Source organism: Pararge aegeria, chromosome 3 (genome assembly GCF_905163445.1).
Source record: "Pararge aegeria chromosome 3, ilParAegt1.1, whole genome shotgun sequence".
In the NCBI taxonomy this organism is placed as follows: domain Eukaryota; kingdom Metazoa; phylum Arthropoda; class Insecta; order Lepidoptera; family Nymphalidae; genus Pararge; species Pararge aegeria.
This window is the reverse complement of record NC_053182.1, coordinates 13,353,925-13,379,617: the sequence shown is the minus strand read 5'-3', so window position 1 is coordinate 13,379,617 and position 25,693 is coordinate 13,353,925. Positions and strand designations below refer to the sequence as shown.

The 25,693-nt window shown below is 36.1% G+C and overlaps 1 protein-coding gene across 12 annotated transcripts in view; it reads left to right on the top strand.

The window, feature by feature from the left end:
- Positions 1-25,693, top strand: part of LOC120637070 (protein muscleblind) — a 378,716-nt gene that overhangs the window by 270,941 nt on the left and 82,082 nt on the right. For all 12 annotated transcript variants that reach the window (XR_005659419.1, XM_039908683.1, XM_039908680.1 and 9 more), the window contains one exon: positions 13,503-14,185. Coding sequence is in view for 11 of the 12 variants with exons in the window: in XM_039908683.1 (XP_039764617.1) it covers positions 13,997-14,185 (189 nt within the window). In the remaining variant the exon portion in view is untranslated. The remainder of the gene's footprint in view (positions 1-13,502; positions 14,186-25,693) is intronic.

Here is a 25,693-nt window from a genome sequence, read left to right as displayed (position 1 = left end):
GCTTCAGATTGGTTCTACTTTACTCTTTCATTCTAGAGCAGTTTTTAGGAATTACTACTGAGCCGATGGAAAAATGTTGTACAGCAACAACAGTAGCAAAATATTTAACGTTTATTAAATAAACATTATGACACGCCTCAAGGATGCTGTTTGGAGTTTATTTAAAAGATTAATAACTTCGGTTAACTAAATGCATAGAAAACTACATACCTACTGTGTTAGTTAATCTACTAATCACGCACATGCCATAGGCAAGTAGATTGATAAGATTATAAACTGCATGTTTTTTTAACTATACTAATTAACATTCCTTTAGTTGGTTGGGATTTTGATAACTTCATGCAACCAGAAGGTTAATGGCAATTTCTCTTGTAAAATCGTATTTCTGATTCTATATTGTATATATGAACGGCCTTTATTCCTTTCCAAACACCACAGAGTTTCTTTGCTTTTTAATTCTACCATATTCATACATGCTTTGTCTGTTGGAAGGCCTTGGCGGTGGCTTATTATCACCCTACCTTCAAAGACGTGCGCTAAGCGATTTAACGTTCCAGAACGATAACAGGTAGAAACACATCAGGAGTGGGATTTAAAAAAATCCATACTTCCTAAAGATGCTTATCCCGCTACCATCTTGGACTACACCATAACTCACCACCAGGTCACCAGTCAAGGGCTAACTTGTAGCGGAATAAAAAAAATATCTCCAGAAGTGGATGTACATTCGTCGCGAAATGGACGAATTTACTCCAAACGAATCATTACACATAAATATTCCCAATCTTCCTGCAATCGTTTCTGTATCACCTTACAAAGTTAAGCAATTATCTATTGCTCGTATTGTTTCTGACGCGAGCAGTCTAATGTCAACATGCCTTCAGGCCTGTCCCGAACAGTCGCACCATGCTCGATAAGGCTTGCACATTAACGAGCGCACTGCAGCGATAGCGCCGGAATCGTGTAATTTGCGCCTCGTAAATTTTAACCCGTCGCAAATTTTTCGCTTCTCTTGCTAATTACTAGTCTGCCGGCGTCCCCAGAGGCTGCTTAATGTGCCTCGTACATGCTCCGAATGCGAGAACAGTACTAGTTGCGATCTGCTCCGCACAGGTAACAATAGCCTTTGTTTTGACTGCCGGAACTGACCTACGTGCTCGACTAATAATTTGGTTTGGTGTTCACTATATTTGCATCCATTCGCCCGAGCTGATGAAATCATTTGCTATTTTGGCTATTACTTCTCGTATGGACTATATTCAATAATTAAACCTCGACGCACAAAACCAAGATGTCTGACTGATTAAGCGTGTCTAGTGTGTCGGTGTGAGCGTACAATTGATATTTGTTACTCGCACTTTTCTAATAAACGAAGTGATGTGACAATAGTTTGGTTACCTTGGCCTCAAGCTGCAACCAGCACAGTTTTTGGCGTACCCAATTCCTCGACGATATCAATTGGGACTGCATTGTTTGAGCTTAATTATTTAGTCTTGATAAATCTGTTTTAAGATTCTTGGGCATTAATTTTATGGAGAAGGTTTTATCGTGTATATTACAAAACTAAATTATGTCCTGTAAATAGCCAGCCAACCCGCATTGAATAAGCTGAAAGTGTAGGTAAGCTTTAAATTCTGCAGCGGGACAATAAAATGATGGAACGGAAACAGAAAAGGCATGCATATGCAATAGAAAGGAGGATGATAGTTATTATATTTTTAATTGACGGTAGCATCGTACGGCTCTTAACGAGACGAGTTAAATTAGTATTTTTATTTAATTATGTAAAATTGTCTTGCGCTGTGAGTCAGCTATCGCGCTCCGTCGGCCATGAGCAGAATAATGAATGACGTTATTGGTGATGAGTGATGACGTTCTGCGATATGTTTCTCATTTATCATTTCAAGTATCTTTTCAATATACTTATATATATTTTTTAATAAGTTTTACATACACTATTAAAACTAACTCTAATTTTATAACCTATGGGTAAAATTCATTTAATATAACATATATTCGCTATCAATAATCAAAATACCAAAGTACTTAAGAGTTGTTTTGAGTCTTTTTTAAATAAGACTAATTTTAAACGCCTAAGGTAATGCCTTAAATTAAACATCAATGAATAAGTTTAAGTTAGTTTCTAGCTAGAATCTATCTTAAATAATCCTTATAACTAATTTTATATTTTCTATCGTTTTTGAATATTAAAATTTTCATAATCAAATTTGAATTAAATCCGTCTGATATATTAAAATAACACTAAAATTGTGACAATTTTATTCAGTCTTCATTATCTAGGCAAATAAGATTATTAGCATATATTATATTTAAAAAATATACTCCGAAAATAAAATTTCTTAACAATTTGCATGACGAAATGAATGGTCTGATTTTCGCCATTTTTGTAGAATCTATATTAGTATAGATAATTACAAACATATATATTTACAAACTCTGCAGGCTTATATTAGTTGAATACGTTAAACTGACATTCTTATCGTAATTCGTATAACTTATTACCGTCAATTATTGAACTGACTAAAAATTGAATCTAGGAATCTTTTTAACTAGGAAACGCTTCAAGCGGACTTTTTAAATCGTTGCGCCAACAGACCTTTTTCAGCTTTCATATTTGTTTTATCAGGCTTGAAAAATAAAATAAAAATGTAATAACATTTTTGTGTAATCAAAATACGTTATCTCTATATTTTTTGTTTTATCATGCATGTCACACGGTTTGAGGTTTTGAGGTGCGCTCAAAATATATAATTCCTGCATTTTGTGCGTGAAACGAGGGAAGTTTACAAATACATTGAGCAAATATTACAATGAGTAAAAACCAAGTAACCATATTGAACGTGCTATTTAATGGACCGATTAGGTTGAAAGTTGACTGATTGTCAATAACAAGAGTTGCGATAATAACGGAAGTTGGTTTGAAGTTTTAAGGTGCTGGAGTGGCGACCACGTACTGGAAAGCTCAGTGTTGGTAGACCTCCATTAAGTCGACGAGTCGCAGGGAGTTGTTGGCCACAATCCGTAAAATGTGAATCCACACATCCACAAAATACCTATGTCCAGCTATGGAATATTATTATGTGGTGATGGTGAATGGTAACTACTGCCAACTTAAACCTAGACCTACAAGTGTTCCAAACGCGCCATGGTCTAAGAGCCCACAACAAACCTAGCCGGGTTAATATAAATAAAGCATCAAAAATGGATACCTCAATATAAACAAAATTTACATATATTTGTGTTTTCAAACATTATAGTTAAATTTTAGGCGTTAGAAAAAATAATCAAAACCAAATTTACAATGGGACACAATTAATTGAATACTTTATAGAAATTATTTTTTACTCGTTCTCACTTACCATCACCTGAGATCTCAGTTAATGGTTGCACCAATCTTATCAAAAAATAAATAACTCAAAGGTTTTTTTTATACATTCTTAATGTTATATTGTAAAGACAAAGAGCAATTCATAAAAGTGGTACCTATCCGAATTGATCTTAGTACTTGCTACCTTTTCTTTAATTAAATGATTATGTAATAAATTAGAAGTAATTGCCTAAATTCAAACCAAGTTCTTAGCAGACAACATAAATCTTTTAATTAATTGAGGCAATTAAAACTTATGGAAGTCACCGTAAACAAATTAAATTATTTATAAGCATTATTAAGCTCTTCAGATGATTCAAATCAAACGATTTGAATCATTCGTAAGAAAAAACTGGGAATTCATTTCTTCGTATAACTCCAACACTACGTGGCTGATAAAATATAAGTCAACTCACGTAGACGCGACATAATTTATTAGCAATCTCTTTGTATGGAATTTTTATGCTTACCAAGTTATTGGTAGTCATTTTTCTTGTTCGTTTCGTTTCACACTTTTACCGAACGCTTCTTCTTTGGTTTTTGGCTTCAAAAATAAAAGTTATTAGTTCAATTAATTGAATATTAAGCAATTAAATTAAAACTTGCTTCAACGGTGATGGAAAAAATCGTGAGGAAACTGCATACCTGATAATTCTCCATAATGTTATTTAAAATGTGTGTGTCCACCAATCCGAACTTGGCCAGCGTAGCAGACTAAGGCCTTAGCCCCTTCTCATTGTGGGAGGAAACCAGGAGGAAAAGATGATGATCATGATGAATGGAATATTAAGGACAGATCTGATGTTATTTTTCTAAATATGGCTGTATTCGATTTTATATGAGCGCAAACTGCCGTAATGTCAGAAATTTTACTAAGGCTACTTTAAGTGAAGCTCGGTTCGCGTCTTCACAAACGACTGGGCTATTGATCTGGTAATGATCTACTGATTATAGATTTTAGTAATATGATTAAAGATCATGAAAACAAGTTGCGGTCGGTGTACCCACGACAGAAATGAATTTTCTCACGCGTTTTCATCAACTAATGTAATTTGATATGGTTATTTCGATTGTTTGTAATAAATGCCGCTGTAAGTTATATTTTTTTACTTATGCAATAATGTTTCCATCAAGATACGTTCAACATTATCGTAGATTATGCGACAATTTTTCATGTTTATGATTTATTATTATATCAAAACAAAATTTGTTAATTATTAGAATTTCTAAAAGTAAAGTACAAAATTAGTTTCTTAGATAGCTAGCACAACACATCGTCTTCTAAGTTTCAACCCAAAGAATATTATTTATTCCTGTATTAAACTTCTTACAACTCTGACACTAAAATGAGGTTCATATATAACCGCATGGAGAAGGCAAAACGCCTACCTACTGCAAGCCGCGTTAAGGAACATTGTTCCAAGTTATTGTAACAGTCTGGTTACAATAATGACTTCCATGATTAATACCAGAACTGATTGAACCTGACTTGAACATTGAGTCTTAATCGTAAATAGAGACATATAATGACTACTCGTACCTACACGAATAAAATGAGTTCAGAAATATTATTTTCATAATTGGTTTCTAAAGTTCAATTTCTGAAAGAATTCAAATCACAAATAATTTTGTATAGTAATGAATTTATTAAGAGCGTGTCAGGGGTCCAATGAAGTGTGACGAAGGTAATCGCTATTGTAGTTTTTGCTGTGTCTACGCCTGCGGCCAGCTCGGCGAGGCGCGACACCACAGCCCAAGGCCGTCTCCCGCTCTTGTCTGCTTCTTTTTCCGCTTTATTATTTAGTGACCTTGCCACCAAATTACTTTTTAGAGTTCCGTACAAGAATACGAATCGAACTCCTACGCCTGCGGTACCTATCGATAGACGCTGTCTAACTTGGCAACAGTACCTACTTGTATCTTTCCAGTCGTTTTTGACTCATTTGTCCTTAAACGCAAGCCGCCACCGCGTAGGTATCAGTGTAGAAACACATTTGAGGCGACATACAACTAGTTGTCAAAAAAAAGTACTCAAAAAGAACACGATAAAAATATACACCGTGTCGAAATTCTTTCAAAGAGATGAGACGTAACATTACATCTCTGAGTTTCTAATATTTTCAGAATTAACTCTAATAGAGAAACCCGATCCGATTTAATTTTCCGCCAGTTAGAATGATGATGGGTTCAATTGTAAAATGTCGATGTTGCAAAAGTTTCTTACCGGATTCTTCTCGGTACTTAAATAGTATCTGCCTTCTGAACAGTTGGTATTATCACTAGAAACAGACGGACTTGACGTTTCAAGGAAGCTTATTGTACTTGAAATAAATTAATTTTCCAATTTTTTTATTGTTATAGATAGAGGTATAACGTAGTATCATATAAAAAATACCTATCAGAGACTTTTTCATTGAGATTGCTTGCCTCTCCCGTTTTATTAATGGTTTCTTTGCTTCTTTCTTCCTACATTTGCCGCTAAAGATTAGCCTGAACTTCGATTACGTTGAGGACAAACCATAACCAATTTAGTTTTTGTAGCGTCTAAAGAAACTATTTAAATACATCCATTATGTTACGCTTTACGAAGTAAATGGAACTTTAGAAATAACCACTTCCTTATTACGTATTTTATAATAGGCACCAAATACCAAGTCATGTTGAATATTTGAATTATTGTTCTATGGCTAAAATATCGCCACAATTATGCCAATGCTTTTTGTAGGCAAATAAGAAAGGATGGGCAATACGTGTGGGCCGCGTTTCTTCATCATCAGCATATAAACTTCCTATTTGAGGCTACTAGTCCTCTTCTTTCATACAAGATAAGTGTTTAGAGCATAAACACACTAAAATGCTTAAACGATTATTATCATATGTTAGTGATAAAAACCATGAGTTTAACTTGCTCGTTGAGTTATGCGGGTCAAAGTCAAAAATATCTTTATTCAAGTATACCTATAGGTAAGACATTTGATGCGTACATTACGCCATGAGAATACACAGTAGTGAGATGATAGCGATAACCATATTCGTAAACTTAAAACTAAAGCTACGTGGGTTCCAAACGTCCAGGTCTAAGAAGAAGACCACAACAAACTTAGCCGGGTGTTTTTTTTTTCGTCATCACCATCTCACATTGTCTGCTTATTAACTCCGTGCTGGTTATCAGAATAATTATTAACAGAAAACCGGAAATCTTTAAAATTAAAATAAGTGCCTATTATATTTTTGTCAGATATTTGACATTACAAGCGGAGCGCTAAAACTGTGTCAAAAAAAGTAAAATTTATCATTTTTTGGAGTAATAAACCCAATTTAAAAATTCATAGATTATATTTACCGTTTTAGAAAATAATCCAGAAATCGCAAATTCATCAATCAAGTTTCTACTACCGACCAACTTAGATACAATGACGTGGTTAAAAATAGAAAATTTATTTATAATGTCGGTTTAATCTGAAGTGGCCTTCGATAAAAGCTGTACGAACAAAAGAAGTGATTGTACAGTAGCAGTTTTTAACGCGCTATATGTAGATTGTATGTAGTGGTATCAATAACCTTACTCTCGTTTTCTGACTCAATAATATAATTGATTGTAAGTAGGTTTTTGATACAGATCTTATCGAAAAACTTCGTTGGTCCAGTAAGTGGTTAGCATGTTTAACTGAAAAATACAAGAATTGGGTTTTCAGTACGTGGGCCTCGTAGAGATAGTAAAGCTCCCTGTCCCAGCTCTAATCTCTAATATGAAGCAATTATAATCGTTAGAACTTTGGAGTAGCATGGAGAGCCTAACCTCTAAAGTCCTTTCTTCTATAAAAGAGAAAGCCTTTGTGCCCCACAGGGGGAAACTAGAAGGCTAGGCATCAATGCGTGGGATATTTTTTTTTATTAGCTGGTGTATCTCGTGAATAGGTCCCATTAAAATTAATCAATTATGTTTAGTTATAACTTAATTCTCTTAAAATATAGTAATAATTATTCTACAAATAAACTTTTCCTAGCATAAATTTTTATTATTGCGGTAGGCAAGTAAATAAATGAGCAAACATATTATTAACTTACTATAAAAAAGGCAAATGTGAAAAAACTTGCATTATAATATTTTGATGTAAAACTATCTAATTAATGGGTTTATTTAACCACGACAAACCGTTTCAAAATTATTCATCATTACACTGAGTTCGAATGCAAAAAATGTGTTCTCATATTGTGACTCTATAATATGCGAAGTACGCACCTAACAGTTTCTATATGGGCGTGGGATAGCTGATACTACTGGTTACGTTACGATTAAGGGGGCTAACTACACAATCAAATATAATAAAATATGATAAGGATTGACTAAAATACATTAAGGTTTGTGACCCAAAAAACTAATTTCTGTGATATATCTTAATAGATGCGAGCTAAAATCCAAATAATAAGTTAGTAAATCCTTATATATACCTACATACTCGTGCTTAATCCTAAGCGTAGAGACTATCTTTTCATGATTATAATTAAAACAATGTCGTTTTTAAAAAAGCAGACTATTAAAGGTTTATAAAGTATAGATGATGATCAGGCAAAGATGACTAACCTGTACCCGTCTGTGTAGTGTCAGAAATACTACCTACTGTTTTTAAAGGCAACTCGGCGTCGCCTTAATAATAAAATCACAGTCGATACTAATGTCACGTTATAAAGTTCAATCGTGTGTGGGCAATATCAGTAAGCGAAAGGTGCGGTTAAATGTGGTAATACTGTGCATTCATGACTTAGACGGTCTTTTGAAATCTGTTTAGTAACCGTTCATAAAAACAAAGAACATACTGAACTCATATGTAATTGTTACCATTATTAGCCTTGGCGCAGTCTTTGCATGTTGTCTTGTCAATTGTCTTGATAGCTCAGCGGTGAGAGCGCCCTCCTGAACGGTGGGAGACCCAGGTTCGAGTCCCGGTCAAGACCATGCATGTAAAGGTGCGGCTGGGTAAACTTCGCTATCGCTGCCGCTTAACCGCACTATTCGCAAACCCATTAAACGGTCTTGAAAAATTTTTCGATTGCAACTTGATCGAATCGCGGATCACAAAGGCCGGGACCCAACTGTTTTTTCTCCCCCTTCACTCCACCCACGCGCCCGACCGCTTTCACGAGATTCTTATTTAGATTCGCTTCCGTCTGATTGCTCTTGGTAATCTTTTCACTGGGTTATTGAATGTCTTCCCCGTGTGTGTCGAGCATCTAGGAAACCAGCTAGCGGCGCCACTCCCGTGAAAGGAATCAGACGCCGATCCTTTGACGCCGCAACTCTCAGTTGCTTGTTTAATACTCGAAATAAAACGATGTCCATTTGCTTTGAGTACGTTTAGTTATGTGAGCTCGGAAGGATTACATTTCCGATCCGATTCGTTTCCTTCCTTTTAAATGCCAACGTATAGAGATGCTGAATAAGGCATACGTGAGTTTAAAGCTATCTATACGCAATAAAGCTAAAATCTTCACCTTCTCATGCTCTATATGGCTTCCTTGCTTTAAGAAATTTAAATTTAATGTTATTTAGATCTATTTCTTCAGTTTTATTTCTTGTTAACTTTAACTGCTTAAAGGTTCTTTAGACAAGATTAGTTTTGAGGGAAGTTGGTAATGAGTTCTATAAGAAGGCTTAATTAATCTACTTTTTTGATATTGAAATCGGTGAAAAACTGAGTACAGTTAACTCTACGAACATTATGAAAATGCCAAATTCCGTCTGTTCAGAAGATAGAATTGTAAGAAATATTCTCAGCCTTTCGACGGTTTGTGTTTCTTCAATTAAACTTAGAGATATCTCAGAAGAAGAGACAATAAGTCGACGTTATTAGTTAACTTTTCCTTACGCTCTCTGTGAAGGATCGTAAGATGCACATTAATCACCACAAAACTTGCAATTCTTGACATCAGCTAAAAGTTTTGCAGTCTGTCTATAGTTGCAAGATGCGCCAACAACAAACAGTAGAAGTTGTAATAGTTAGTTCTTCTTATGTTTAAAACTAGCATTCATCCGTGGCTTATCTTACTCTTACATAATATTTTGGAAACTTATTTGATGGTTTGCCATATACAACTTGTAACGGAATCACGAAATACTGATGAAGGGTACATAACTATATTTCATAAGCAATCACCCTGTAAAAATATTAAATCGAAAGAAGCATATTTATTTTTCTATACAAACTAATTCAAAACGTTCTGTGTTTACTTAAGGCAACCCTGTTAAAGATAAAAGAACGACACGTGCAAAGTATACGCTGCGCGACGCGTACCTGATAAAGTATCAGGAGTCGCTTGATTGTCAATGGTTTACTCAAAAACTATTAGCGTTTCGGGTCCACGGACAAGTCTTAGAGACATTAAATAATGTACCTCTAAAACCTCTGAAGTGTTATTTCGGTTTTAATTTACACGTTCTAAAATAAAATCAATACACTACACTTTAAATTTTTCTTACACACTATCTAAAATGAATCGCTGCCGAAGTACGAAGGGGATACGTAGATTTTTACATTTTTACAGGAATCAACTGTTGTAGCACATTAAGGACCATTTCAACATAATTAAAATTAATAATTTTGAATGCAACTACACCAGTATTCTATAGCCGTAAAATATACTATCAAAAGTGATAAATTTATGTAACGAAAAAATTAAGAAATTAGTATATGAAATCGATTGAGTAATTTATTAAACAAACACACATAAGCTATAAAACTAAACAAATCTCCGTATTTGTTCCTTCGTGGAAAAAAACTGCCAAGAATGCATGAAGTTTAAGACTGAATGCCCAATAATCTACGGACAGGACCTCTTATAAACTTGTGAAATTTAATTTAAATATCAGAAGCAGTAAAGAACAGAACTAACACGACGCTGCTTTGGCTTAATAAATAATATTAATATTAAGCGCAGGGTTACTATTTAGTTAATCCGGTTTATTAATTGATTTGTTAGATTAAAGCGGCCTAAATTGGCAAATGTTCGTTTTAAAAAAAAAAAAAAAACTAGGAACCAAACATTTTATTCTGCAAACATAATAGCATTTTATAAAAGATCATTAGACTAATACTCGATTCGCAAATGTTTAAGTTTGCAAATGTGCAGAATGTTAAACTATAATTTATGCGAAGAATCATTTGACATTTTAAAATACAAAATGGCGGCCACGCTTCGTTTTGCATATTATGGTAAATACGGTAACCAAAAATACATTTTATCAAGCGTGTTTATGGCATGCGTTGTTTTTCTAATTAACGTGAATAATAAATCAATTGATTGTCGAATAATATTTCATGAAGTGAAAATATGTCTGGTGAAAATTATTTGTCAAATGAATAATTTATAAAACCAGTATCATCAGAATTAGGAAGTTTGTATACAAATGAAAATATGATTCATCATTCTGCCAATCGCTCTGTGCAAATTTAAAACTGGTATTGATCTTTTGTCTAGAAACACGTTAAAGACTTTACTTTCATCACTGAAGGTGTGTAACGCAGAAGTAGGTTTCTATTTTTTTCTAATCGGACCGATACTCCCCGAGTGTGTGAGTTAAGTTAAAATTCTTCAGCTTTTCAGATTGTAGATTAAGTTTGTTAGTTACTTTGGTATAGCATGTTATGAAACCCCTCTAAATAGGTGTATAAAAAATTATTGGATTAAAGTTTGAATTTGATACTACGTAATTATTCATACAATATATTATCTTTCGTTCTTTGCCTTGGAGATAACGTCAATTTGACGGTCCCGATCGATATAATTAATATTAAAGGATATTCGTTGACCTTTTTCTAGAATTTACGGTGACACCTGTGCTCTTGGATCATATTAATTAACATATTTAGAACAAATGACTTTTGTCTCGTGTGCAAACTATAGTGTCACGTGTCGTCGCCGATAGAAATATATCCCTCAACTACGAGTAGCATTGGTAAACATCGCGTAAATACACTTTACAGGACAACCAGAAAGTAAATGAGTTTAAAAACGAATCAGCAATATTTTTAACGAACCGATAGTTTTCAAAATAATATTAAAATTTATGTGAAAGTGTTTTTGTTTGTCCTTCCTTTACACCCTAACTAAGCAAACAATCAACTTTTCGCCTAGAGTTAGTTGAAAGGACGGAGAGTTACATTGGCTACTTATTCCAGTAAAACAGACGGCTCCCACCGGATATCTGAAAAAAAATTAGTAAACGCGAACGAAGAAAGCGGGCAACAGTTAGTTTAACTTATGAAATGTTAGTTACGCGTAATGGGTTTAACGATATTAGTTACAATTAAACACGATTTTCGTAAGTCGGAAGCATGCCCGGTATACCTATGTGAAAAATGCCACAATGCAGCGGTGTCAAAAATAAAATTTGAATATTATGCCTGATGAAGAGCGCGACGCAGCGTTGCCGCACACCGGGCTATTTTCAACTGGGTTATGCTTTAAATAGCACATTACGATAGGATTTGGTTTCACAAGTTTTTCCCTGTTACCGGCCCCAGACAGTCACGTTCCTACTCACGGCGCCCACACAAAGATTTTTTCCACCTCTACACTCGTTGGCCTGGACTCATCCCGCGTGTAGCGTTTCATAACGCTACACTCACAAAAGCCACAGCCTCTGTTTTTAGTGGAACGTTTATATTTTATGCGGCTATTAATTTTTGGCTGCAAGTAATAACGACACTGATAGCCAGCGGACTAGTATAAACGCGTCCGGCTAGTGTTATTATTGGTGCTGAACACCTGTCTGAGGGTGAACACAGCGCTTTGGAGACATGCAGGGTTACACCAATCAGATAATTGAGAGATGGCGTTGTTACTTTATCACGTTATTTCCCAATTCTCTTATTGGTTGTTCTATTTTTGCTTCAGCGGAAACGCAACCCTAAATTCACACAGCAAACTCGTGTGTATACTTCCCACCTGCCGACGCCCGTCCTAAAAGAGAACACTAGAACCACTCTTGTTTGTAGACTAGACTGAAAGTCAAACCACAACAATGACGTCATTTATAAATGACGCAACAATAACAAGATGACGTTTCTTTTGTAATCGTGGTTTATTGCATACCTATTTCTGTGTGTTTCACAGCTGAACTAATGATTGTAAAGCAGCTAACCTTGTAATTTGCTCACCAAAATTATTGACGGAAATTCACCTACCTACCTAAAGTTTGTAACTACTGGACAGATATGGTTTTACATGCTCTATATTGTGTGCTAATTCATGTGACTAAATGTTTTTTATTTTATATTTTATTTTGTCTGGAGTCTATAGATGTTCAGACTGATACGTAGGATATGCAATACTTTTGTTACTAATTGCTTTTATGTTCGTTAATGCTGACTTTAGAGTTGACAGCCGATATGATAATTATCGTAACCGTTTCCTTCACTCCTTCAATTTCAATGAGGCAACCATTTTATGTTAGCAAAGTAAAATGTATAAATTGCACTCTACATTCAAATATACAACGTGTAAATTAAAACCGCAATAATTCTTCAGAGGCTTTAGAAGTACATTATTAACTGTTTCTGAGACTTATCTGTGAAAACACTTAGAGAGACTTACAGACTTATCTATAATAGTTTTTGAGTAAACCATTGCCATAGTTTTCACTCAAATAAAAAAGATACAAACACATGCAAAAGTAAAATCAAGTTACTCCTGTCACTTTATTAGGTACGCGTCGCGTAGCGTAGGAACTATGCACGTGTCGGTCTTTTATCTTCAATAGTGTTGTCATAAGTATACACAGAGAATGTTTTGAATTACTTAAGGAAAAACAAATATACTTATGATTTAATATTTTTACAGGATGATTCCTTACGATATATACTAATGCACCCTTCAATAGTATTTCGTAATTCCGTTACACGTTGCATAACTAAAAGTCGGTAAAATCGCTGCTTATGGGTAAAACTTTGATTAATGAAAAAAAACCGATGGGATTGTCCTCTGCTGCTCTTTGCAGGAATGCCAGCGCGGGGCTAGTGACAATTCCTGCGCTCGCTTTCTAACCCGGTAGCCGCTTTAGCTTGGCTCCGGGCGCACTACCCGGAGAGTAACCAGTGTGTTTTGTTGTTCGCAGAGTTGAGCCCCGCACCGCACCGGCTTGCTCGCTGACCGCCGAGCCGCTAACTCGCTTTTTTCGCGCCCTACCGACGCCCGCCCAGAACCGCACCGGCCGCCGCCTCCGCAATGCTCGCGCACCAAGCACCTATCGCCCTCTACTAAAATCAGCCGTCAACATCGATACGAACGCGTGTGATAATAATAATTTAATACTTGCCTAAATAAGCTTGCAACGTCGGTGTCTTTAATTCTAACATAATTTTAATACATAGTAATTAATAATCGTCGAGCCGCGCGCATAACGCAGCGGTGTTCGTGTTCCTACGCGTGTGGAGTAGTGTGTGTAGTGACAGGTGCGCGGGCGCCGAGTGGTCGCAGCATCAGAAGCTCATCCGGCAGTGAGAAGTGCCAGCTCGGGCGCGCCGGCGCGCTCGCTCCCTTCTGCATATGCGCCGCACTCGCTCAGCGTAATAGTGCGCGCTCTTCCCAACCCCGAACACAGTGACAACGATGGCAACCATGGTGAACATGAATAGCCTCCTGAACGGCAAAGACTCACGTTGGCTCCAACTCGAAGTGTGCCGCGAGTTCCAAAGGAATAAGTGCTCTCGACCCGACACCGAGTGCAAGTTTGCACACCCCCCGGCCACCGTTGAAGTACAGAATGGAAGGGTCACCGCTTGCTACGACAGTATCAAGGTAAGATTTTGATCTCTCTATCTTTTACAGCGTAGGTTCTCCATCGTACCCAATGAACAGTAACGATGCATTTGAAAGCCACGAATACTACGACATATCTTTTCTTGGATTATATTGTATAAATGATGAATATACGTAATGGGTAACCGTACGGAATCACCGAGTTCAAACAGTAAATAACTGAACGTAGACGGTCAAACATAAAAAGTCCCTCGAACGCATTTCAATTGTTGTTATTCGCCTGAATTAGACGCTTGAGACAACATTTTCACCGCCGCCATTTCGAGCACCGACCTCGATTCCAAGGCTAGCCTGGACTGACGTCACCCGCCCCATCGTGGCCGTTGTCTACCATTGTATGGGAATTGGCATCGTGCTAACATAATGAACAGGACGATGACTCGACTGCGTCTTGACTTATTATAGTCATACTAATCCATATTCGAGAGTTGAGACTAATAACACTTTGAAATCACCCAAAACTTTAGAATACAAAGTACTATTTATTTATTAGATATATTGTCCACCAATCTGCACTAGGCCTGGTGGCCTAAACCCTTCTCATTGTGGGAAGAGACAGGTGCCCAGTAATGGGTATTACTATTTAGTATATAAACGATACTCTGAATATTTAGTATTGAATAGGCTTGTAAAGAGAAACATTTATGTCTAATGATCCAATTATTATTGATGCACGGGGAAATAATGCGCATAATATTCCTACAATTATACACCAATCGATCGATCGATATATATAAAGCCTATAACAGTCCACTGATGAGCTAAAGACCTCTCCCAACGGGAAGGTTTAACGATAATCACCACGCTTGGCAGACGGGTTGGTGATCGCAGTCAGTGGCGTGCATAGAGGGTATGCAGATGATATAAAACTGAATAAAATCTCCAGTATGAGTTATAAATACTTGAGGGTATGATTTTTATAACTCTTACGCTCTTATGCCTGTTCTGCATACCCTGTGCATACCTTCTATGCACGCCACTGACCGCAGTAGATGGTAGTAGTCGCACAGAGGACGCTGCTCCCGAACTCCGCTATTCCCTTAGTCGCCTCGTACGACACTCGCAGAACGAGGACGGTTGGACGAGACAACTGTATACGGCAAACGGCACTATACACACTTTAAATATTTTAAATACAAATCTGATAACTTAATATTGTTATTGATTCTACAATTACAAGAACCAATCTAAAAAATAATCATTACTTACTCGTTGACTTGCACTAGGGTGGCTAAGTCGCTTTGCTTGTATGTATGTTCAATGTATGGTTACGTGAAACAACAATGACTTTAATGTCGGTCAAAGCCAATGAAACATTAAATGATGATTATTTTTACACAAATGAAATACGCTACAGTTTGAGTTTATCGGCCGGTTTGTTTGGGAATTACGTGATACGGTGTTATCAGCTACATTAAATGACGTGATAATGCGTAGAATTTTGGCAAGTTTAATGCTATTAATAATTTTAATTCTATTTGACGTTACACAGTTTTAAATCTTCAATAACATCAGGAATTTCCTGAGTAGCTCCGAGTGGATATTACTACACACGTATTACATAAATCAAATTACTCGCCAGGTATTTTGAATTCAACCGGTCATGACAAACGGCGAAATAGATTGACTGACATTAAAATATGTTTACCAACTTACGTTAGTTGCTATTGAAATTTGGCAATGTGTTGTTGTTTAAAAAGCCGAAAAAGCAATGAAAGTAACTGAATATACTATTTATAGTAATAAAATATTAGGTATATAAGTACCATTATTAAAATATTAAAACGATACTTTATATCGATTCTGTATTGGACTAAATATCTATTAGGTACATTATTGATGAAAGATATAAGCTTAGTAAGAAAAATCACAGATAACAACTTCAGTTTTATTTGCTTGTCAAAATAAACAAAGGAAACACTTAAATTGGCCATATATAAGCAGGTAGTATATGTTTCGATACGCGTTGTTTCCCTAGATATTTTCCTTTGATGCTTGGATGAATAACGCGATCAAGAGATAAAACGCACTGAAATCGGAACAGGGACCGCTCACTCGGCAAAGATTTCCACGGCTGTCGTCTCTGGTTGTCAGTTGTCAGGACGCCATTTCAGTAACTCGTTGTGTGTGTAATTCTACCTTGAAGCGGTGCTGCTATCCCCTTGTTGCCTCTGCAGTATTAGTACGACAGAATATATATTCTGTGAGAGATTTCCACGCTTGCAATTATAGTCGTTTTTGATTATTGTAACACTGCGAAGTCATAGTATACCTCTATGTTTTAGAGATTTACTGAACCTCTATGTGTGTCGAGTGGTGATGGCATATAAGAATACAGTTGTCACTATTAAGATAAAAACGCTACCCACGGGTCCTCTGTGCCTTTACTTGACGCAGTGGTTGGCGCAGTGGTGGGCAGCGACCCTGCTTTCTGCGTCCAAGGCCGTGGGCCGTGGTTTTTTTTTCCCACAACTGGGACAATGTTTCTGTGATGAACATGAATGTTTTTAATTTTCTGGGTGTTTATCTGTATAAGTATTTATGTGTATTATATTCATAAAAATATTTATCAGCTATCTTAGTACCCATAACACAAGCTACGGTTACTTTGGCGCTAGAACGGCGATGTTATTTATTACTACCATTTACTGAGATGAACTGAGATTGTCAACCCTTAAGTTGGGAGAAGCCCAAAGACTTCTACCAAATGCAGCAGTGGACTGTTTTATGCTATTGATAAAACCTCTTTCTTGCACATTTCTATCTTATGGTTTAAACTCGAACTGCTGCACAAACGTTCTGATAACGAACTTAAACTTTGAAAAACTATTTATTAGGTAATTTTCTTTCTAACGTCTTTTTGATGAACGTGTAGGTGTTGTTTCCACCAAGGAATAAAATCGACACCAGCGAGTGTTCAAATCATATATACCTTTCATCGTTTAGGTTTTCATATATCTTTTTATACACTCGCAGTAAATAATCACAATAAGTTTTTTTTTTTTTTTTAATAATATAAAATATTATAATATTATATTTTTAACAGTTTTAATAAAAGGTTAAAATTCTATGAGATCTATATTAGTTAAAGCGCGTAAAACTAGCTCTATAAAAGCGCTTTAGCTGTGTAGAAGTTTTTACAGTGCTTGGGTATATCAGTATCGTAACATTTCCTACATGGAGATCTTAGTGAATTCAGACCGTGTAAACATGTGACTATTAAAATGCATAATGGGCAGTCGTGAATCTCGCGATCGGTTGGCAACCATGTAGCAGGTATTCAATTATTTTGCATAGAGTTAAAGTAGACACTCGGTTAATCAAATGCTTAGCCAGTACGAAATCCTACTCACTTTTGGGACTTGTTTGCTAGTTTCTAAAGGAAAGCTGCCCTTTAGTGAGCCGGTTGATGATGATGATGACTTTGGTAGTCGAGATAACGTCTCGATCTAGATGCCCACCATACGTGAAACTCACGTTTAAACCGGTCATGTTTAGCCCTAGACGCTAAACAATAGGCGGTGCGATGCATTGTGCGGGTTTTGTGCAGCGTGATATCGCGAGACCGACAATGGCGGTGCCGACGCCGCGTGCTCCTGATGCTTATCTTTGCTCTTGCCGCGATCCCAGTTGCTTGCTTGGAATTTTAGCCGGAATCCTTAAATATGCATAGGTTGCATACGAGTACGTTATAAAATTAAAGCTGGAGAGGAAATATTTCCTATAAAAAAAACTATGTAGTAGGTACAATAATATGGTAGTACAGTAACATATCATCATCATATCGACCCATTACCGGCTCACTACAGAGCACAGGTTTCCTTCCACATTGAGAAGGGTTTGAGCCGTACTCTAACACGCTGGCCCAATGCGGTCGGTTTTACGCGCCTTATGGAAAACTCACAGGCATTCAGATTTCCTCACGACGTTTTTCTTCACCGTTAAAGCAAATGATTTTTTAATTGCTTTCACCGCTTACACATATAGTAGTATTCTATATTTAGAAAGTCTATAATTATGAAAGTTTGTATCCTTTCACCTAATCACAACCATTTTAGTTATTTAGCACAATCAGTGATCACGGCGTGAAAGAGGAACAAACCAATAAACACACTTCGACATTCACCTTGAGCATGCTTGGTACTTGTTTATTAGGCTACCTCTGTCCTTTTGGGCAGGACAGAGGTTATGTGGGACTCGTTTACCCGAACTAAAAACCACCACGGCATGTTCCTCTCGTTGGCTTTATTGGACGTCCGGGGAACCCGTTGTATACTTCCCAGACGTCTACCAACAACCCCAACTGATTGCCAGGGCTACTACGTTAAGGAGGAGGGCATCAGGACAGCTTGACCCCCCCTCAGACAGTAGGGAGACTCATATAGGGACGGTTAGCTAAGGTGGCCAGTGTCCTGCCTATCCGGAGGTACTTGTTTCTCGAAAGAAAATACTTATAATGTTCGATTCGACCCGTGAATCGAACCTAGAATCTCAATCTGATCTGTAGAACATGCGAACGAAGCCGTTTCGCGTTAAATTTTTTAAATTTGTATTCTACGTATAATTTTATCCAGATTTAAGAACAAGTTACAAAGTAAATGCAGTTAGGTAGGTACGTAATGAATTTCTCAGTAAGCAGGTCGGTGAACTGCAACTAGATTGAATTCGATACTGTCGCGATTAAGGCCGCCATCTTTGTGCAAATTGTCACCACATGTACCTAAAGCAATCGAGAGCTGATCAAACACAGACCTCCCCGCCCGGGTTCCGCCGCTCCGCGAAAACGTCTCCCGTGATTAAGCCTTCAATTACGCGATATGACGAGGGGGGTCATATTTGATTAGGCTACGTGTTGTGTTGATTAAAACGAGCTTATTGCCTTATTCACTTAAGCTTAACCCACGCTCGAGTCCCCAAACTCCGCGAAACAAACCGGATTTCGGAATGGCTCCACATATAAGGCGGCGGTAAGTGGCGTCACCTGACATTAAAATGGCCATGAATCATTGACCACGCGTTTAACACAGATTGCGGGCAAAGCATATGAGAATGTCCAATCGCCCACACATTTTCCAACGCCCATTTGTGATAGCTTTAACGCTGTAGGTCAAAGTTCGCCCGGTATTCAATGATCTATTAATAGCATACGAATAATGTTAAAACTTTACCACCTTGAAATCTACATTCTATATACGCAGAAAAAAACATGAGCTGCCATGGGAAAACTCACAGAAACGGAGCTCAAAAACGCTGTTTATAGGCCCAACTGAACAAAGAAAGTTGAGTCTTTGACGTCATACAGTGTAACATGTGCAAGCATTAATTTGTTTATCATTGAGATACTCACTTGACAAATAAATAAAATGGACTAAGTCAAATAAAGGATGACACATTTTTTTGGATCTAAGGGATAAAATTGCGTTAGAAAGATTATACTAAGTTTTCAAGTTACGTAGTAGTAGCAGTAAGTATACAAATCTGCAAAGTTTTACATAAAATACCTCAAAAGCATTTTTTAAACAACCCTCCAGAGTGAATAGAGGGGGATAAAAGTTGTCAGTGCGGATTGGTAGAACCCACACCTTTTTGAGAATGTTAGAGAACATGCATGCATGCAGGTTTCCTCACAAATGTTTCCTTTACAATCAAAGTAACTGATATTCAATTTGAAACGTACATAACTCGGTAAGTTAGAGGTGCGTGCCGGGGATCAAACTCAGTCCCCAGAGAGTCCGGAGGTCTAACCACTAGGCTGCCACCGCGATTGTTTATTATGACGGAGTAATGTTCTATTGAGATTTCATCAATAGCAGCAAGATATATTAATGGTTTACTGACATTAATTGTGTTTGAAACTATATAATAATACTGTAACAGATAGCGTTGGCCCATAAACCATCCGGGGAGTATCCCGTGAGAGACATTAAAACTGAAACGCAGACGTTGCTACGGGCGCAATGTGCCTATAACAAAGTGAATACTAAATATTATGGAAGCTATAAAAAAAGTCTATTGTTTTTTATTTTTAACTACGGGTCTCGAGCTCCTGGGTTCGATTCCAGGCTTGGACCAAGAATTGTAAGGTACCTTTTTGGGGTTTTAAGATAACTGGGGTACACAAATTCTTAGTACCGATCCGGACTTGGGAATTCAGAGAACCCCATGTCTGAGGTAAAACGTTTTCCGTCGGTCCCGGCCATTACTACTCACATTATTATAAACGTTACAGCTCACTAACCCGCAATGGTGCCGGGTGATGGGCCTATGTCCAGCAGTAAAAAAAAAATGCTGGTCACTAGATCAACCAGTCTGTCATTTATGCTTTGTCATTATGACAAGAGTCTAAAACAAATACCTAGAATTCCAACGGACCAAAATCCAGTGATTTTGATGAGTCTTGCTTTTCATCTGTTTCTATGCAAGGTTGAGTTTGTTTAATAGATATTTTTAAATTAAAATGTCACTCTATCTAAGCAGTTCTTCAAGTGCTTAAATACTTTCAACGTTGTTAATAATTGTGACCTCTCTAAACAAATAATTGTTGTAGTTGTCTACTAAACTTCATTGATCAATTATTAGAACTCAAAGCTAAAATAAAATTTGTTTTTAATTAATTTTTTTCATTGAATTTTAAGTCATACTTTTTTCTTTACAATTTTCAAGATGTAATCAATTAAGTGTTAATAAAAATATCAATTTTTTTGACATGAGTTCCGTCCTTCACGCCCGTCACTAAAAAGATTGGACTAAAACTTTCTAATTTTTTTTCATACAATGGACAAGGCTATTTATTGCCAAGGTGGCACCGACAAGAACACCAACTATTATAATTAAAATATTATCACTAACACTCGAATAAGAGAAATGATGAGAAATTCAATGATAGAATAAAACTGACAACCCCAAATACTAATGACTTGAAATCACAAAAACACGTGTATGTGTATTCGTATAAACGTGTATATGAATTTATATTTTAATATATTTTCTAGGCCAATTGGCTTTTTCTCTTGTGTTCTTATAATCCATGACCGCATTTGAACCTAAAAGTATGTAAGTAAGTATAAGTATGGTTAAGTATGGTGGTAACTGCGTGTCTTTTATGACAATACTGTAGAGTTATTTCTATGAAAGTAGTGATTTTATGAAAACGTTATGGTGCAAAAGTATTTTATTATTATCAATACACCCTACCTCCTTTCCAACTAGACTTGTTCATCAAATTTACATAACCGCCGGGATTTGAATCCGCATCTCACTGGCTGGAATGCTTTTCCAATTAATTGCTCCTTTCTGCTTTTGGAAGTAACTTGAAAATGGCTGAGAAATCAAATTTTGTATTGCTTTTCTATTGTTAATACGAATAATTGTCCATGCATATAAAATCGCTACCGCTCGACATATTCATGATAATGCAAATGCAAAACTTTGCTTTATCTTGCTGTTCACGTCCTTCTTTCACGCAGCACCGAAGCAACCGATACAAGTGATTTTCTGCAAGTTGTAATTTTATTTTTAATTAAAAAGCCAGAGAGTGACGCAGGCATTATTTTTTATACACGCGAAAAACACGAGCAATAGCTAGTTTCAAATATATGGCTGATGATAGTTTTTTGTTGCGTCGCTCCACGCAATAAATTGTTAGATAAGTGCAATTACATAAATTGACCAAAAACGCTGAGCGGCGATTGTATCACGGATTTGACGCGGTAGGTATAACAGGCGTCAACTAAAAAAGAACGCTGTACTGTCTGACCTTAGACGATGTACCATAGAAAATTTGAACAATAATATTGGTATGAGTTTGGTTTTATTGATAAAGCTCTAGCATTTCGCTGCGCATTATAACTAATGGATATCACTATCCTATACAAAATTCACAAATGTTTCAATAAACCCGTTTTTGAGAAAGACTCTGGGACAAATGACCTCTTATCTACGCTTCGACAGTCAAAATGTCAGTTGTGAATTTAAAAAAATGTTCTGATCTGCTTTAAAGCAATTTCCAATTATACCTAACAAGACTATGGAATTTATTATCGGTAATTAAATTAAGAATATTATACATCTTAATGTTCAATATATATATGAACTAGGTTCTGTCTCTATTTATTCCACGTGAAATTATCTTTTTTATTTGGACTTTCACATAAGTTATTTACATAATGTCTTGTTAAATTCGCTGAATGCAATTGACAGTGGACTTTTTACGTGACACGACTTATACCGACTACTTGTTAAGTCAGCCAGACTGACATCATCGGCCGGTAGGTAACACTTGTTTTGTTCGTCGGTTTCCTCGTTTACAATACCAAATGTCGCCTAGGTAGTTATTACATAGGTTTTTCGGTTTAGTTTGCTGATATTTAACATTTGATTATTCTTAGTAAAGAATTAAACTCGGTGTCTCTTTGAAAGTACCTACTTTCTTATTAATGTATATACTTACCAAGTAGTCGGTATTGTTTGGTTAATATTTTTTTTTTACCCAATAAAATCACTAAGTATGATTTTTTGAAGTAAAAGTCCTTTAGGCGCGACTAAAGAGTAACTCAGATTTTTTTCTGACGGAAGTAACGCTTATGTCAGACGTCTGTCTAGTTTCCGCTATTTAAAAATAATATTTTGATTGGTCGTAAGTATATGTCATATACTTCACGCTTCTTGACTTATACGCCAGCTAGTGGCAAATATCATAATATCCAATATTTTCAAACGGATCAATTGAGAATAGCAAAGTGAATAAAAATTCAACAGTTTTAACAAAAGTATTTTAAATTGCAGTTTTTTGAAAATATCTAATTTATATACTTGTTTATTCCATAATATTCAATGAAAAGGTTATATTAACATGTGCTGATGAAACCTTTAATTTTCTACTCTAAATTATTCTATTTAACAAATGAAAATATTTATAAAATGTGATAATGATAATTTTAAATAGAAAATAAAATTAAATAGTGAATATTAATGAAATGGCGGATGTCCCAGGAACATATTACTCTTTCATCAATAAATAATAATAAAAGTTTTAGTTTAATCGCGCGTAAAGGTTACACACACACACTTTTTTCTTTACTTCTATGTCTATTATCAATCAAAAACTGTTTGTCTTAAGAAGGAATATCTCTGCAGATAATCCTTTACAAAAAATTAATAATCCTAGTTTATAAGAAAAAATACTTTGTCATTCTTGAAAATATCCTTGAGCCACACTTACGAATCAATTTGGTAAAGGGTTGTTAGTGATTAATAGAAGTTAACTTATACTTAAAAAAACATCTTAATAAATTAACACTTCTCTCAATAATAGATCACTGTAATGCAATTTCGGGAAATGACACGTATGCTCGAATTTCTAGGTAAAAGCGACTAACATGCATGTGGGCAGAGCAAAGCGACAGTGCAGTTCCACATAACAAAAATAAATTATTGTACCGGTCCGCCCACGCATTCCTTTTCATCGTGTTGTAGAATATTTTTAAAAATAATCTTCTTCGAACACTATTGAATTATTCTTATATCGATTTCGCAGACTACCTACTGACCAGCCAAAATCCATATTCTGCATCTGCTAAGTTACCACGAGTTTCCACTGAGCCTCTTTCAATATGAAAAGCTTCATATAAATAATCTTAGTGCGGCTGATATTTCCCTTATAGGCGGGAGACGAGCCCGGTCTATTCTCGTTCTGTTTAGTTGTATCCTCAAAAAAGAACGGCTTCAAGCATCGGGTGCTCCAGCTATTTTTTTTTAATAAATGATTAGGTGTGGACACGTACATCTCTACACTCGTACTTTCCATTTTACCGACGACACAATTTTTGATAAGTAGTTGAAAATTAATTTAAAGCGGTTGTTCGCAAATAATAAATCACAATATAAAGGTATACTTTACATCAATTCTTATGGAGAATTAGTTAAATCGAGAAAGCCGTTATATTTGGGTCAATTACATTAAGGTTACACTGTATACTTATAAATATATAATATAATATACTTACCTGTTTAAGTATTGTTCAATAATGTTATTGTGTACATTGTATTGACAACAAGGGTTGAAAGGTTTCGAAAAATAAAACCGGTTAAATTCCGATTCCCTGTTGCCAAATAAAAAACGATTCCAGCTTTCTTATCACAAACGAAAAACTGAGCTTAAGTGCAGCTTGCAAATCGATAGGTCAGGCTTTATTTATTCCTTTTCCGCATTTTTAGAGGCTTCCCGCCAAGTAGGTATTCCGTTGCCGGCCATTTGGAACGTTCAAAAGCTGCCAGTAATCTCGACTCGCGCTTTGTTCGCTATGCCAGAGTTGTTTCACAGGTTGCGAACTTTGCGGCCGACCGCGTGCCTGGCCCCTCGCGCCGATTGATGGCTCGCTCTCTACCCGCTATTCATCGTCACGGGCTCGCGTGGGCAAACAATTATACGTAGCCAAACAATAAAGCGTCTTAGCCAAATACTAAATCATGAGCGATAATATCTTCCCGTATAATTTGAATTTTGAACCAGATGCAAATAATATTTTTTAAACTTACATTACGTTTATTGCGTTTAAGATATCTCTTTCCATAGATACACGCAAGTGATTAAAGCTAACCTAGTATTTTGCTTCAAAAGTAGAAGCCCTTAACATCGCACGAACAGAGAGCATGATTTCGTTTGCATTAGTTTTAAAAAATCACTTCATCTGACCTGGAACGAACGCCAGCCTGCTTTAAATAATTGCTGCATAAATTGACGTTCAATTCTAATTGTGCCAGAGTTGGGATTCGTTTAAATTTTCGGATTGCTTTCGCAGCTATTTCAGTCAACTGGTAAACAAATCAATTGTCGTTACGATAAAATACGTGCCTGAACTTTATTTTTTTGCTGTAAAACATTGCGATTCACAATAATAACTCTAATTATTTGTTTACGCGAAGAATTAATAAATGAGAGTTCTTATTTCACATGCATTAAGTTGTATAGCTGTCTATTCTTAAACCTGTCTAATCTGGTGCTTGGGTTCAAATTATTCCTTACAACATTGTTATTTAATTTAAAATCGCGGTTCTGAAACTTTTTGTTTGTTTATATTATATATGTTATAATGGATAAACTAAACAACGAATTGACTGATTTAATTTTTATCCTTTATGTTAATCCTTTAAAACCACTCATTTTATTATCAAATTAATCTTTCTATGTAGAACCTAACCCTATGTATTAACCTTGCCCTTTACAGCATGTAATTTGGATAAGTACGATATAGTTTGAGAGTATTGTAGATTAATGTATTGCACTATCTGCGCCGTCGCAGGTTTTGTGTTAACATCTCTGAGTAAGGTAACGCGGGTGAAACCGCGGGGAACAGCTAATATAAAATAAAATATATTGCGGTGGGAGCTTTCGGTGGTGGCCACCCTACCTACTCGTACCTACCGTCAAACAGGGGCCGCCAACCGTTCCGGAACCGATTAAGGGTATGGCTATATTATAACTAACAT